Source organism: Bos taurus, chromosome 5 (assembly GCF_002263795.3).
Source record: "Bos taurus isolate L1 Dominette 01449 registration number 42190680 breed Hereford chromosome 5, ARS-UCD2.0, whole genome shotgun sequence".
NCBI lineage: Eukaryota > Metazoa > Chordata > Mammalia > Artiodactyla > Bovidae > Bos > Bos taurus.
The window spans coordinates 109,512,513-109,525,800 of record NC_037332.1 but is presented as its reverse complement, the minus strand read 5'-3'; the positions used below and the strand labels follow the sequence as shown (position 1 = coordinate 109,525,800).

Below are 13,288 nucleotides of genomic sequence, written 5' to 3'. Positions count from 1 at the left end.
GATCTTAGGATTGACAAAGATTACCATGATTCAACTTTCTTGGTCTGCTGGATGAAAAAAGGGCACAGGTGGGAGAGAGACAGATGAGAATTTAATACAGATCAACATTACAAATATAGATTGTAAGTTGTGAAAAGACCCTATGGCACTGGGGACAGAGAGCAGGGTCAGGCGTGTGAGAAGCAGCTGCGCACACAGAAGGTGCACCCAAAACGTCAGGAGCCGTGGGAAGTGGTTCATGCACGTGGCCTCACTTCAGCCTCCGGGCAGGCCTGCGAGGTAGGTGTCTTATGACACTTTACATGTGGGGTAACAGTTCCAGGAGGTCAGCAGCAGTGGGCTCACACAGTGGGCCAGCAGTAGAACTACGACTCAAATCCCAGCCCGGCCACGTGTGCAGACCCCGGGCTCATCTCTGCTCCTGCTCATGAGGGCGTCAGGAGACTCACTGCCCTGGGTCAAGTACCAGAACCATCTAGATGGCCCAGTAACAGACCCTGCCATCTGCCATGGATGGAGGCAGCCAAGTGAGGCGAGTGGCCCCACCCTAAGCCACATGGGGAGGACAACAGGAAGGCAGCAGGGAGATCAGGTGGAAGGAGCCAGAGAAGCCAGGTCATAGGGCCTCCCAGCCATAAACCCTGAGCTTCACATTCCCACGGCCAGGTGTGGCCTTCAGATATGCACAGCCAGCACCAGATGGGGTGGGTTTTTTTGGCTCTACCGGGTCTTCACTGCTGTGCAGGCTTTTTAGTTGCAGCACGCAGGCTCTAGAGCAGGGGCTCAGCAGTTGTGGCACACAGGCCTAGTTGCTCTGTGGCATGTGTGATCTTCCCAGACCAGGAATCGAACTTATGTCCCCAGCACTGGCAGGTGGATTCTTTACCCCTGAGCCACCAGGGAAGCCCCAGATGGTGGGTTTTGATGGTGATGGGAGAGCGCCTGCCCAATGCAGGGCCAGGACTGTGTCCAGCAGGCCCTCCATGGTGAATGAAGGGGAAGGCCTGCCCTGCAGACCCCAGATCCCTGCCCCCTTGGCTCCAGGAGCCCCTGAGTGCAGGGGCGGAACCTGCATTCCCTTCACACACACTCAATAGCCCACCAGCTTCACAGGGGCCGAGAGCTCACCCTTCACCCCTCTGCAGTCCTGGTGTCAGGACTGGGCACGGCTCCCCGAATCAGGGCAGCACCCGAAATTCCTGGGCCCTGGTCCACAGCCACAGGAACCAGTCAGCGCAAGCAGGGTCTGAATCTCCAGAACAGGTGCTCCGGCTGCCCACCCTCGCACCACACCCACCTGCGGCAGGCGGACCTACACCCTGCCACCAGCCCAGGTCCGTCATTAGAGCGGGGAGTGTGAGTGACACAGGTCATTCACCTGCTGCAACAAGGCTGGTTTCCATCGGCTCTGAAGCCGCACCTGGAAGAAGTGTAAAGAATCGGCAGCCCTCACCAAGCACCCGCCAGCCACGCTTTCAGTGAGGAGAGAGAGATTTTCTTTACAAACGACTAATCACTCTTTTTTTGTTGGGCTGTCTGGGAGCTGCTGGAAGCCTACAGAAGCTGCCCACGTTTGGGGGTGAGAATACTCCCGGACCCCCCATCTCCACTCCTTCGATGTCAGCTGAGGAGACCAGCACGGCCAAGGGGAGGCACAAGCCCAACTCCCAGCTGGGAAAAGGCAGAGGCTATCCCTGCTCACCCACGGGCCGGCGTTCCAGGGCTGCAGGCAGACTCTGTGTCTGCCAGGGGTGGCGCCGGGCTTCAGCCCATCAGGGGGCCCAGGCCTAGCACCACTTTTACATACCCAGAGGGAGAACTGCTGGACAGCGAGGGTGACCCACGTCCCCAGACGCCTGCCCTTGGTGTGCGGCATCAGGGTCAGGGACAAACCAACCACACGTGTGCTTAGTTTCACAAATCTGATGAAGGTCCAGGGAGGTTCACATTTGGCCAGACGCCCCACACTTGGCCCCCGGAGGCTCCTCCTGGGGGAGGCCAGCTCTCAGCTGCCTGTACCTTCTGGAGTCCAAACCCCAGGCTGGAGGGGTGCTGGCCTCCCAAGCTTGGGCTGTAGTCATTGCCTGGGTGCAGGCTGGGTTATGAGACAGCCCAGCTGAGACAGGACAGGTCCTTGCTGACAAGGCTGGTGCCTGGCCGGGGTCTCCAAGCTCACTCCCCGCTGTGCCGGGCTTTGCCTGTCAGCCGGCGGCGCCGTGTCTTGCTGGTACGAGTGGCGCTCGGGGGCTTCTTGGTGGTGTCCTGGGCCCGGCGAAGACGTTTCTTCTTGACCTTCTTGCGACTGTGTGCATGCAGTGAGGCCGTGAGAGAGGAGATCCTATGGGAGGAATGCTGGTGAGGCCTGGGCCTCAAGTTTACCCTGGGGAATAAGGTATGGGTGGAAGGGTGGGTCGGGGGGTGCCTGACAGCCCAGCTCATGCAGGGGAAGTCAGGACAGGCCCCAAATGCCATTCTACAGGCAGCATGCTCTGTCCCAAAGGGCCTGCCAGCTCCTCAGCTCACAGCGACAAAGGTCCTTTACCCCAGGCACTCTGCCCTACACCACCCACCATGGGCCAGCGGGAGGTGACTGTCACAACACCAGCCACAGGAACAGGCTCACAGGGGAGGACAAGCCAGGGCTCACCGCTGGGACAGCAGAGGGTCCCTGGACTTCCTGGGTAAGGCTCTGGTCGGCTTCTCCATGGATGACACCTCCTCCTCAGGCCCAGACCCGGCCCCTTGCTAAAGAAGCACAGAACAGGAGTGGCGGATCAACAGGCCTGAGCCTCCTGAACAGTCACCACTCTGCTGCCTCCCACGCCTGCTCGGGGCTCAGAAGGCGGCTCTAGGTGGCGAAAGGCCACGTGTGCCCTGAAGCAGGAATGACATGGGGCAGAGCTGGGTTCTGAAGTCCTCCACCGCCACGGCCCACAGTGGGCACACTCCAACACTCGCAAACGGAAGAATTCTAAAATGGAGACAAGACTGGTCTTTGCATCAGACCAGACAGAAGAAAGGGCTTCCCGGTGGCTCAGACGGTAAAGAATCTGCCTGCAATGCGGGAGACCTGGGTTCAATTCCTGGGTTGGGAAGATCCCCTGGAGAAGGGAATGGCTACCCACTCCAGTATTCTTGCCTAGAGAATCTCATGGACAGAGGAGCCTGGCAGGCTATAGTCCATGGGGTCTCAAAGAATCAGACACGACTGAGCAACTTTCACAACAGAAGAATAAGCATCAAACACAAAGCGAGTGTGAGCTCAGAAAGGATATAATAAAGCAGTGGCTCTAGAACTTAAAGACACTATAACCCACGCAAGGGGATGTGGTTTACCTGGTAACTAACTATACACGTGTGTGTGTTAGTCACTCAGTCACATTCAACTCTCTGCGACTCTATGGGGTGTAGCCCGCCAGGCTCCTCCATCCATGTGATTTTCCAGGCAAGAATACTGGAGTGGGTTGCCATTTCCTTCTCCAAACTATACATATACATGTGCATAAATCCCTACACAACCCAGACACAAGCTTAACTGAAACATAGGTTTCATAAGACAACACCTGCTGGGATGCTTTCTGATACTTTTGATATTGTTTCCTTTTTTTTTTTTTTTAATGCTGGTTGGAACTTGCTATGACTCACACCTCACAGGTCAGAGCAGAGAGACGTGTCTTGCAGGGGTAGCAAGCACAACCAGCCGCTCTCGAGGGCTTCTAGTGGACAGACCACCCTTATCCTCACAGCGACCCAGCAAGGCAGCTGCTATCATCAGTGACCCCCAGTGTACTGGTGAAAGGAAGAAGCAGGCGAGGCAGAGAAACCTGCCCAAGCAGCCACAGCTGCTCATGGTAGAGCTGACCTCTGAAGCCCCAGGGTTCAGGGCTTTGGTCCAGGCCCTGGAGGGTTACCCAGAGCAAAGAGCCCCTTGTACTGGAATCCTTGACATGGACCAGCGCTTACTGACCCGCTTGATAAGCCAGGCTGACCCTGTGTCCCTTCTTCCCCCAGGCTGGGACAGAGCCCCACCTCAGGCGTGGGCAGGCCGAGCAGCCGTGCCCCTGAGAGGTCCAGGTCGCTGATGGTGGTCACAGTGACTGTGTGGTTGGGGTGGTCGTACTGCACCGACTCTGTCTTTGCTGTCACCAGCCGGTCTAGCTCGTCAGCCTCCTCTGTGCAGGGTGGGTACAGGACCAGGCCTCAGCCCAGGACACAAGCAAGCAGGCTCCAGCACACACCCCACCCCTGACTCCAGCCCTGGAATGTAATGGCCCCCTCTACTCTACAGAGTGGCACCCAGGAAGTCACTGGCTCCAGAGCCTGGCCTGTAGACAAATGCTGGAAATGACCCAACTCCTCCCTTCATGCTCCAGGGACACCCCACACCACCTGGTCCCCACCAGGAGCCCAGGAGCTACTGCCACCCCCAGTCCCTCCAGGCCTCAGAAACTGGGCTTTCTGCTCAGGATCCATTTGCCAAGAGGTCTGGGTCTCCTCCTGGTCTCTGATCCACTGACATTTAGAGGTACCTGAGGACACCCCTGGCTCCTAGGGCACCACCAAGATCCCTAAAGCTAGGGATGTCAGCTTCTCTGCAGTCCTTGTACCCCTTCCCTTCCACCCACCAAGGGATAAACAAACTCAACCGACTGGCTATTCTCCAGGTCAGGTCAAGGACTGGACTTACCCAGAGCCTCCTCTCTCTCTGCCAGCATCTTCAAGTATTCCTGGTGGCGCTGAAACCGAAGGGAAGGCAACATGGTGAGTATGGCCTCTCAGCCCAGACACTGCTCCCCTCCAGGATGAGTAAGACCATGGCTTGGAGGGAAAGATCAAGAGATCTTACCCTGAACCTTCCCCACACCTGGACCACGGCATCTCTATCTGCATAAACTGCACGCCAGGCCTGCCCGCCCCCTCCCCTCAGCCCTGCAGGTGCCCCTATTCGGGCCAGGGAGGCTGCAGAGTCCCTGCGAGTCAGAGACACTGCTGCCCTCTCCCTCTGCACCTCTTCCCGGAGCTTCTTCTGCTCCTCCTTCAGCCGCTGCTTGATCTCCTCAATGGCTGCCTTCTTCCGCTCTACCTTCCTCTTGTGGAAGCCTGTCAGGTACTCCCTACAGCAAAGAGGCAAGAGAAACAAGACACAAGGGAAGAAGGGCTCACTCCAGGAAAAGGTGGGGAAAAAAGCTAATACTGCACTCACCATGTGCTAAGCACCATTCCAAAAATGTAAACGTATTAACTCATGTAATCTTAACAGCATGCATATTGGGTGGTTATTGTTCAGTTGCTCAGTCACACCTGACTCTTTGTGACCCCATGGACTGCAGCATGACCTGTCCTTCACTATCTCCTGGACTTTGCTCAAACTCAGATCCATTGAGTCAATGATGTCATCTAACCGTCTCATCCTCTGTCACCCCCTTTTCCCCTGTCCTCAATCAGGTACCCATTCCCAATTCACAGATGGGAGACACTGAGGCAGAGAAAGGTAAGATGACTTGCCCAAGGGGGTCAGAGAGTGTAAGGTTAGGGAAAGAGAGGGAGATGCTGCCTCTTTCCCCACTCACTACCCTCCTGGGCTCTTAGTTGCCAGCAACAGGGCCAGGTGGTGGACATAGGCTGAGAGCCTTTGAACCTAGAGCCGGTGAGGGTCCCTTCTTCACTGGCAAACTCTATTCCTCAGTGAATTAGGCCGCTTCAAGTGGGGTTTTCAAGGCCACCCTCACCCAGACCTCCACAAATTGTCCATTGGACCAACACCCATTTCCCCAGGACTCTGCCCCTCGACTCGTCTGTAGGTCTTGTTGATGCCTCCCTGAGTTTCCTGACGATGCCCCAGCACTTCCTTCCCCACGCTCCATCTTATCTCAGTCCCTCTCATCTTCCTAGGTCTGGCCGCACCATTGCTATCTGTTCTGGAGCCCAACACCAGGCTTTTCACTGACCCACTACCATAGGTCCCGGTGGCACTCTGAGTGGTGCTAGACCACTAATTCATTCACTAATGATTTTCACTAATGATTCATTCACTAATCATTTTCATCCAAAACAGCTGAGTCTACTGTGAGTCCATGGGATCGCAGAGAGTCCGACAGGACTGATAGTCTGAACAACACAACTGCGAGTGAGACCGCCAGGCTGGGGAGGGTGAAGCCCGCTCTCGGGCCGCGCACACAGCATCACAAGGCGGCTTGGGGAGCAAAGAAGCGACGCGAGGGCGGGGCGGGCGATTCCATCCCTCCGGGCTGGGGGGGCCCAGAGCCGCGGCTTCCACCAGCCAGGGCTCCGCACCACGCCGAGAAGGCGGGACCGGAAGGGCCCTCCGCGTGAGCGTATGCGGACATACCCGGCCTCGGCCTTGCCCGGCGGCCCGAACGAGATCCGCTCAGCCTTGGCACTCACCGCCGCTTCTCCTCGTCGAAGCTCAGGATGAGCCGCTGCCGCCGGTCGTCACCATCTCGCTTCTTCTTGTTGCGGCCCATAGCACGAACTCTCCGGCGGCGCGTATTCCGCGCACCAAAGACACTTCCGGCTGTAGAACTGACAACCTCCCGGAAGTGCTCCGCAGCGACGCTCTGCCGTTCCGCTCGCCGGACCCCGCCTTTTAAAGGGGCCGCCCTGCGTTCCTCCCGTCCCTCTCTATTTCGTGTATAACAGGCGGGATCTCTGCCCCCGCCCCTACGCTCCCCACTCCCCGCAGCTGAACAAGGTGATGAAAAACTGTCTCTCTGGCCCTACACCGCCACTAGTGGCCAAGCCGCTTGCCATCCTTGGCACCCGACTGGGTAGAAGCATTGCCTTGGCTGCAGTGTTGCGCCCCGCCTTACCCCCAGCAAGATGCCCGGCGAGCGGCCTTCCGTGGAGGCTCAGGGGAAGTAACTTAAAGTCAGCTCGTTCTTAAGTGGTGTGCAGCGTCACCCCCGATTGCTGCCCTGTGTGTGGAGTGGTTCTGCCCTCCTGGAACGTACGGTCAGGTGCAGAGTAAGAAGACAGCTGCTCTGTGGGGAATCTCTGTGCAGTCGGCCCTCGCAGCCCACCCAGTTGGAGCTGCCAGCCCACGAGGGGCTCAAAGAGGCCACATCTGCCAAAGTTCCCAGCGCAGAGTGAATCACGCCACCCGGGCAGGTGCCGTTGTTCCAAACTCTTCCCTGGGAGTTCCAGGTCCCCTTTACTCCAGGGAAATAGATGTGGGACTGGCAACCCCACCCAGACTCCAAAAGCTTGAGAGCCCTTTGCTGCAGTTAGCTCACAGTCTTAACACACTTCCCTTTAGGATCACTTTCTCCTTGAAATTATTTTTATGTTCATTGAGCATATTTTTATGTTCAGGCACAGCAAGAGATGGCACATTTTCTTAATAGAAATGATGATGAAGGTAATAAGCCAAAGAATTAACAGCAGCTGCCATTTAGTTCTTTGCACGATTATCTTTTTTTTTTTTTTTTTGGCTGTGCCATGTAGCATGTGGGATCTTTAGTCCTCCAACCCAAGATGTCCCCTAGAGTGAAAGTGTGGACCACTGGATCGCCATGGTCCCTAAATGATTATCTTTTTTGAGATATGAGTCCCATTTTAATGAGGCTGAGAGAGGTGTGGTCGCTTACCCAAGGTCACACAGACAAGAAGAGCAGGTGCTGAGGGCAGAGCCCTGTCATCTAAAGACAGAACTCTACTTACTGTTTCTCTGGACCCAGTTTCATAGGCTCTTGGGACACACGGGGTCTGAAAAGAGGTGAAGGGAACCAATGTTTACCGAGCCCCTACTATGTGCTAGGCACAATGCAGTTCTCCACATTATCTCAGCTAATCCTTGCAACAGTCACACAAGGTGGATTCTAGTATTAATGCAATTTGATAGGTGAGGAAACAGGTTCAGAGGAGTTATGTAACTGGTCCAAGGGCACACAGTGATGGAACTGGGGTTTGAACACAGGTCTATCTGACTTCAAGCCGAGTTTCTTTCCTCCACAGTCAGTGATCTCTCTCCTAATCTGCCACAGGAGCTTTCCTCTGCCTGGTTGTAGTCCCAGTCCTGGTATATTGTGTGTTCAGCCAGTGTAGGGAGAGTAAGTAGGGCGAGAAAAAGGCAGTCAAGAAGACACTTTCTCCAATGTCCAGCAGAGGGCGCCCCACCCACAGCCAGACTTCCAAAGCTGTCTCTCTCTGGGTGGCCACTTGGGTGCCCCAAGAGAGCCTGGAGATTGGGTGTGGCTCAAGGCAGCTCCCAGCCTGTGTTCTCCATCCTCCGAGGCCCACATAGAGATGTATCCTGCAGCGGACCCACTGAGATGGGAGTGATCCACCCAAAGGGGCCAGTTGAAAATAACAGCCCGCATTTTACAGGTGAGAAAACTAAGGCTGGGGGAAAGAGACCTATCCAGTGTTTCACAGCTGATGCTAGCTGTTCTGGAGACTGAAATTAGCCAAGCTCCCACCCCACACACACCTCAGGAGGCTTCCCTGGGGTTTGGGGGTTGCCTGCTGAGGTTCTGATTCTAAGCCTTTTGGGAACACTGGCTCAGTTCCCAGGGGCTGTTTCCCAGGGAGGTAGGAGCCCTACAGGAGGGAGCAGAAAGGAAAGGGGGCAGAGGCGTGGTCAGTGTGCAGGGTTGCCCAGCAGTCAACTCATGTCCCATCTCTTGTGACAAATGAGCATGATGGAGCTGGGTGAAGCCTTGCCCTCCAGAGTAACACAGCCTGGCTGGCCTTGGAAAGCACATCCTCTGGAAACCAGGAGAGGGGATCGTGGAGGCCTCATCATGAGCTGTGTGAGTCCCCTGCAATCCTCTGCTCTGCAGGGAAGAAGAGGCTGTGTGCAGCAGGAGGCCCACCTGCCTCTATTTCTAGGCTCTCTGCAGGGGCTAGCATCCCCTCTCCCCCATTCCTCCTATCAGAAATGGGCCAGCAGGTGGTGCCAGGGCCATTGCCCAAGCCCATCTTCCCATTGTTGGGTTAAGGATCCTGAGTTTCCAGACTGGCACCCTGGTTGCCCTTACACTCCAGCATTCAGGGGTGTGGCCAGGCACCACAAAGCTGGGGTGATTGGGGAGCCCCAGAAGGCTCAGCTGGGCCTGGTACAGACCAGGGAGTCACCACCCAGAGCCTGTTTCCTCCCCTTCAGATTCAGGGGATAAGATCTCACGCGATAGTGGGGCAGGGACGGATATACTACCCACTGCGTGGTTGTCATGTGCCAGCCCTATGCTTGTCCTCCTTCACATACCTCACCTCATCCTCACAGCAATCCCATGAGAGGCTCCATGCTATCCTCCCCGTTATATGCATGAATTAAACAGGCTCAGTGAGGTCAATTAAGGCCCAGAAGGGCACACAGCTTTTCTCTGTCTGAAATCGGACGGCTTCCTAGCTCATGAAAACAAATGAGGGGCCCCAGGTATTCTTCCCTCTACCTCCCTCTGTGCTGCTTCAGATACCATGGCATGAATCAGCCTGTTCTTGACTCTCCCTGTTTTCATTTATTCAATACCTTTTGAGCATCTACTGCGTGCTGGGGTCCACTGAGTTGGCAACTGTTTGAGGGTAGTGACTGGGGCTTATTTAGTATTGAGCTCCCTACTGGGTACCGAGCTTTCTGTTCAGCCCAGGGGACCCAGGGGAAGAAGATGTCAGTGGCACGTAAGAGGTATGCCTGCACTTCAGTTGTGTTTGACTCTTTGCGACCCTATGGACTGTAGTCTGCCAGGTTCCTCTGCCCACGGGATTTTCCAGGCAAGAATAATGGAGTGGATTGGAAGCCCACTTAAGAGGTATAACATCAAGGGAGTTCCCTGTCGGGTCCAATGGTTAGATGCTTTCACTGCCATGGGCCTGGGTTCCATCCCTGGTCAGGGAACTCAGATTCCACGAGCCACATAGCGCAGCCCCACCCCCCAAAAAGGTATGCATCAAGGTAGTGAATGAAAGTGAAGGAAAGGGCAGAGACAGGGCTTGGGGCAGTTGGTGGAACCCTCCTCTTCCACACCCACACACACAGGAGGCTAGATCAGGGGGAGCACAGGCAGCTGCCTTTATTGGGGGCCATGGGCTGGCTGGCCCATATGTCACTCAAAGGCCACACACTTGATCTTGAAGTCACCACCTGCAGACAGGTAGTTGATGGCCTCCAGGTTGAGGCGGTTGGGGAACTTGAATTCGTATCCATCAGGCAGCTTGATGGTTAGGTCCGTCTGGTTGAAGGAGATGCATACCTAGGGGTGCAGAAAGGCAGTGAGCATGTGGACCCCACAGAGACCCTTGACTCCATGGCCACAGCTGCAGCATGCAGGTCCTAGGCCCTCGCAGAGCCCTTTCCTCACTCGGCCCTGACAACAGCCCTGCTTCATGGGTGAGGCCCTGAGGTTGGGAGAAGGGGATATTGCTCACCGAGGATCACACAACTGGTGAGGGAAGGGCAGGGAGATGGGAAGGTAGAGGAAGGGGGAGCGAGGTTGGAGGGTTGGGCCCTAGATTTCTAGCCACTCAACCCAGCTCTGCCCCAGCCCACCCAGTGCCCTGATCCCCCGCCGCCCCCAGACGCCAGCCCACCTCCACGACACTTCCAGGCTGGAAGGGGAAGGCAGATTCCCTCTGCTCGGCCCCCCAGGCCCCAGCGTCCTTGCTGTTACACACGATGGTGTTGACGTCCCCATGCGCGTTGAAACGAGGGTTGAAGTGGAGGCACAGGTTGTTGTCGTCTTTGCCCAGGTTCAGCAAGAAGCTAGAGGGTAACAGGTGGGCTTGAGGCCACCCCTACTGGCCATAGCCCCCTCAGGCCCTCTAGTCTGTGCCACCCAGTCCGTGTGAATGCACCTCGCTGGCGGAACTCACTGCGAGAAGCAGGAAACCTGGATTCCAGCTGTGTCCCTGCCTCCTCCTTGCTGTGCGCCCCTGAGCAAGTCCCTGCCCCTCTCTGGATCTCAGTATCCATATCTACACAGCGGAGGCTGCACCAAGAGGATCTCTTAAGGGTCTTGCTGTGCTGACAGCCAGGACTCTTGCAGACATGAATTTGTGTCCCAGCCCCTTTGATCAAGGTCAGAGACTCCCTCCAGATGGCGTCCTCTGGGAAGGCAACTGTCCTGGCCGTCTTGTCTATCTGTAGCCCTGGTGCCCAGCACGATGCGTGACACACAGCAGGTAGGTGCTCAATAACTGCGGGGCTCATGAACGAATAACAATAATACATTTGCTGAGTGGAGCTAACAGCAATGCCTACCTCTGAGGGTTTGGAAAGAATGGCACAAGTGGTACGCGTGAAACCTGCGGCTCTTTTAATACGGTCAGCTGGTCATCATCGTCACCGAGAGATCCAGCATTGCACTTTCACACAGCAACTGCCCCCTCCACGAACTGATTAACAAATAAGGCTCAAGGCGGGGGGTTGACTGACCCAAGGTCACAAGACTCCGGAGAAACTAGGCCAGCTGGCCGAATGAATGATGAGTTCAGGAAGGAGTGAAAGAAAAAAAAAACGGATCTCGAAGGCGGGCAGCAAGGGTGACGCCCTTTCATCCCTTCTCTCCGCCCCCTCAGGCCCCGCCCACAGCAAGGGGCGAGAGGAAGGCCAGCCGAGGTAGATGACGAGGCCGCAGCTGGTTCAGTTTAAGGGTGCGACAATGGTAGGGGCGTCCAGACCCCGCGGAAGAAGTGACTCATCCAGAAGACACTGCCTCAGCGGCCGCGGACCTGAAACCTGCCCCCGCGGGAGGGAGGGGCCGGGCCCAGCCAGCCACGCCCCTGGCCGGGCCCGGCTCCTCCCTCGAGCTGAGCCCCAGCCCCTGCCGCCCGCCGCCCCTGCCGCCCGCCGCCCGCCGCCCCAGCCCTCATCCCCCTCACCTCTTGGCGTCTGCGGCCACCTCGCCCCGCACTCTGAGGCACTCCCCAGGTTTGAGATTCAGGTTGCTGGCGACCAGACCCTGCCAGACGAGACCCCGCCCAGAAGGGTTAGAGGACGCAATGGCGGGGTCGGGATGGGGCGTCTAGAGGTGTGGGTGGGGATGAAGGGGTGGGGTCGTCCCCTTTTTAGGGTGCTCTGACCAGGCCGACCTGAAGCCTGAGGAACCCGGCTGCAAGTTCTAGGCTCTCCTTCTTTGTGTGGTTCTGGGCAAGTCCCTACTCCCAGCTGAGTCAATTTCTTGTCTGTAACATGACTGAGATTCTAAGAAGACAGGATCTAGAAGTTTCTGCCATTTAGCCTGGGGATTTTAGATGCAATGTCTAGCCTGGGAGGTGGAGTGCTGTCTGCTCCATTGCCTGCCTCGCTGAATAGATGGAGAGAGCCCGCCTCCACATGGGTCTCTGCGAGTTGGGGGGCAAAGGAGGGTAAGTGAGGCTGTCTGTACATCTGCTGGAGAGGAAGAGGCCTGGAGCTGGGCGGTGTCCACCATCCCCTTCAAGCCCCTCTGTGCAGAGAGGGACAGGGGCTGGAGGGGAGTCCCCTAAGGAGCACAGTTAGACCCCTCTAAGAAGGGAGAATGGGCCCCGGGGTAGGAGCCTGCATCCTGGCTGGTTCAGGGTTAACAATTCAAGTGCAAAGCTTAACTGGTGTGAGTGGTTCCTCCTGCCAGAAACTTGAATCCTGTCCCTCGGGGCCTGCAGAATATTCTAGCTTGCTCCTTGATATCCCTTATCACACATACACACCCCTCCTAGCCTGGAGGAAAGGGTTGTAGGGCACTCTCCCCCAACCTTCATCTGACCACCTTGGACAGAATCACTCACTGCAGCGGGCTAACCTATGCAGGCTACCCCCAGGCAGCGTGGCTCAGATCCTGGCGACTTTTCAGAGCTCTCTGGAGCACAGGGTGACTCTGCCCTGGCCCAGGGACTGGGGACAGCTGCAGGGGGGGAAGGGAGAGCAGTTTCTATTAGGTGGAGGAGGGGGAAGGGACAGTGTCCTGGGCACTAAGAAAATGCTCCTCCCGCCCCCATGTCCAGTCGGCCACACCCTTTCCACTCCCACTTCTCAAGAGAGCCGCAGAAAAGTCAGACCTTGGCGGAAATAATTCTGCTATCAGACTCTGGGGGAATCCAGAAATTTCTTAAGCCAGAGAAGGCCTTGGGGGACTGTGGCCCTACCCTCATTTTACAGACACGGCCACTGAGGCCCAGAAAAGACACTTGTTCAAGGCCGCACCACGGGAATTAGAACCCAGATCCTGATCTACCCTCGCTCTCCCTGGCTGAGCCCCCAGACCATCTCTGGGCCTGAGTTGGGGGGGGTCCCCATACTCACACAAGCCATGATTGGAGAGAGGAGGATGTTCCTGAAACTTCGGCACCAGCT

General features: G+C 56.5%; 2 protein-coding genes and 1 non-coding gene across 4 annotated transcripts; all 3 read right to left on the bottom strand.

Annotated features, from left to right (window-relative positions):
- Nucleotides 1–74: 74 nt before the first annotated feature.
- On the bottom strand, nt 75–6,521 carry NOL12 (nucleolar protein 12). Of its 2 annotated transcripts, none has more exons than XM_059886726.1 (6): nt 5,204–5,291; nt 5,009–5,114; nt 4,688–4,736; nt 4,030–4,172; nt 2,648–2,745; nt 75–2,338 (listed from the first exon to the last, which is right to left on the bottom strand). In XM_059886726.1, the coding sequence occupies exons 1-6, from the start codon at nt 5,218–5,220 to the stop codon at nt 2,173–2,175; spliced, it is 579 nt and encodes a 192-aa protein (XP_059742709.1). In that variant the 5' UTR covers nt 5,221–5,291; the 3' UTR covers nt 75–2,172. The 2 variants fall into 2 exon arrangements, with proteins under 2 accessions (XP_059742709.1, NP_001040022.1); NM_001046557.2 differs by lacking the exon at nt 5,204–5,291 and adding an exon at nt 6,406–6,521 and having other exon boundaries at nt 1,499–2,338.
- On the bottom strand, nt 4,177–4,243 carry MIR2438 (microRNA mir-2438). Its single transcript, NR_031051.1, has one exon. It is a non-coding gene; the product is annotated as a microRNA mir-2438 (primary transcript).
- Nucleotides 6,522–10,007: 3,486 nt separating the features above from the next.
- LGALS1 (galectin 1) lies at nt 10,008–13,288 on the bottom strand. The gene is given in 4 exon segments (NM_175782.1): nt 10,008–10,211; nt 10,549–10,720; nt 11,839–11,918; nt 13,238–13,288. Coding segments are annotated over 4 exon segments (408 nt in total). The 5' UTR covers nt 13,247–13,288; the 3' UTR covers nt 10,008–10,064.

Bases quoted from the DNA above. Each gene is read 5' to 3' on its own strand.
- NOL12 (NM_001046557.2), bottom strand. From the start codon at position 6,485: ATGGGCCGCAACAAGAAGAAGCGAGATGGTGACGACCGGCGGCAGCGG. The intron at 4,173-4,687 runs GTAAGTCCAGTC...CACCCTGCACAG, and splicing joins AGAGAGAGAGGAGGCTCTGG to AGGAGGCTGACGAGCTAGAC. The intron at 2,339-2,647 runs GTGAGCCCTGGC...TTCCTCCCATAG, and splicing joins GACCCTCTGCTGTCCCAGCG to GATCTCCTCTCTCACGGCCT.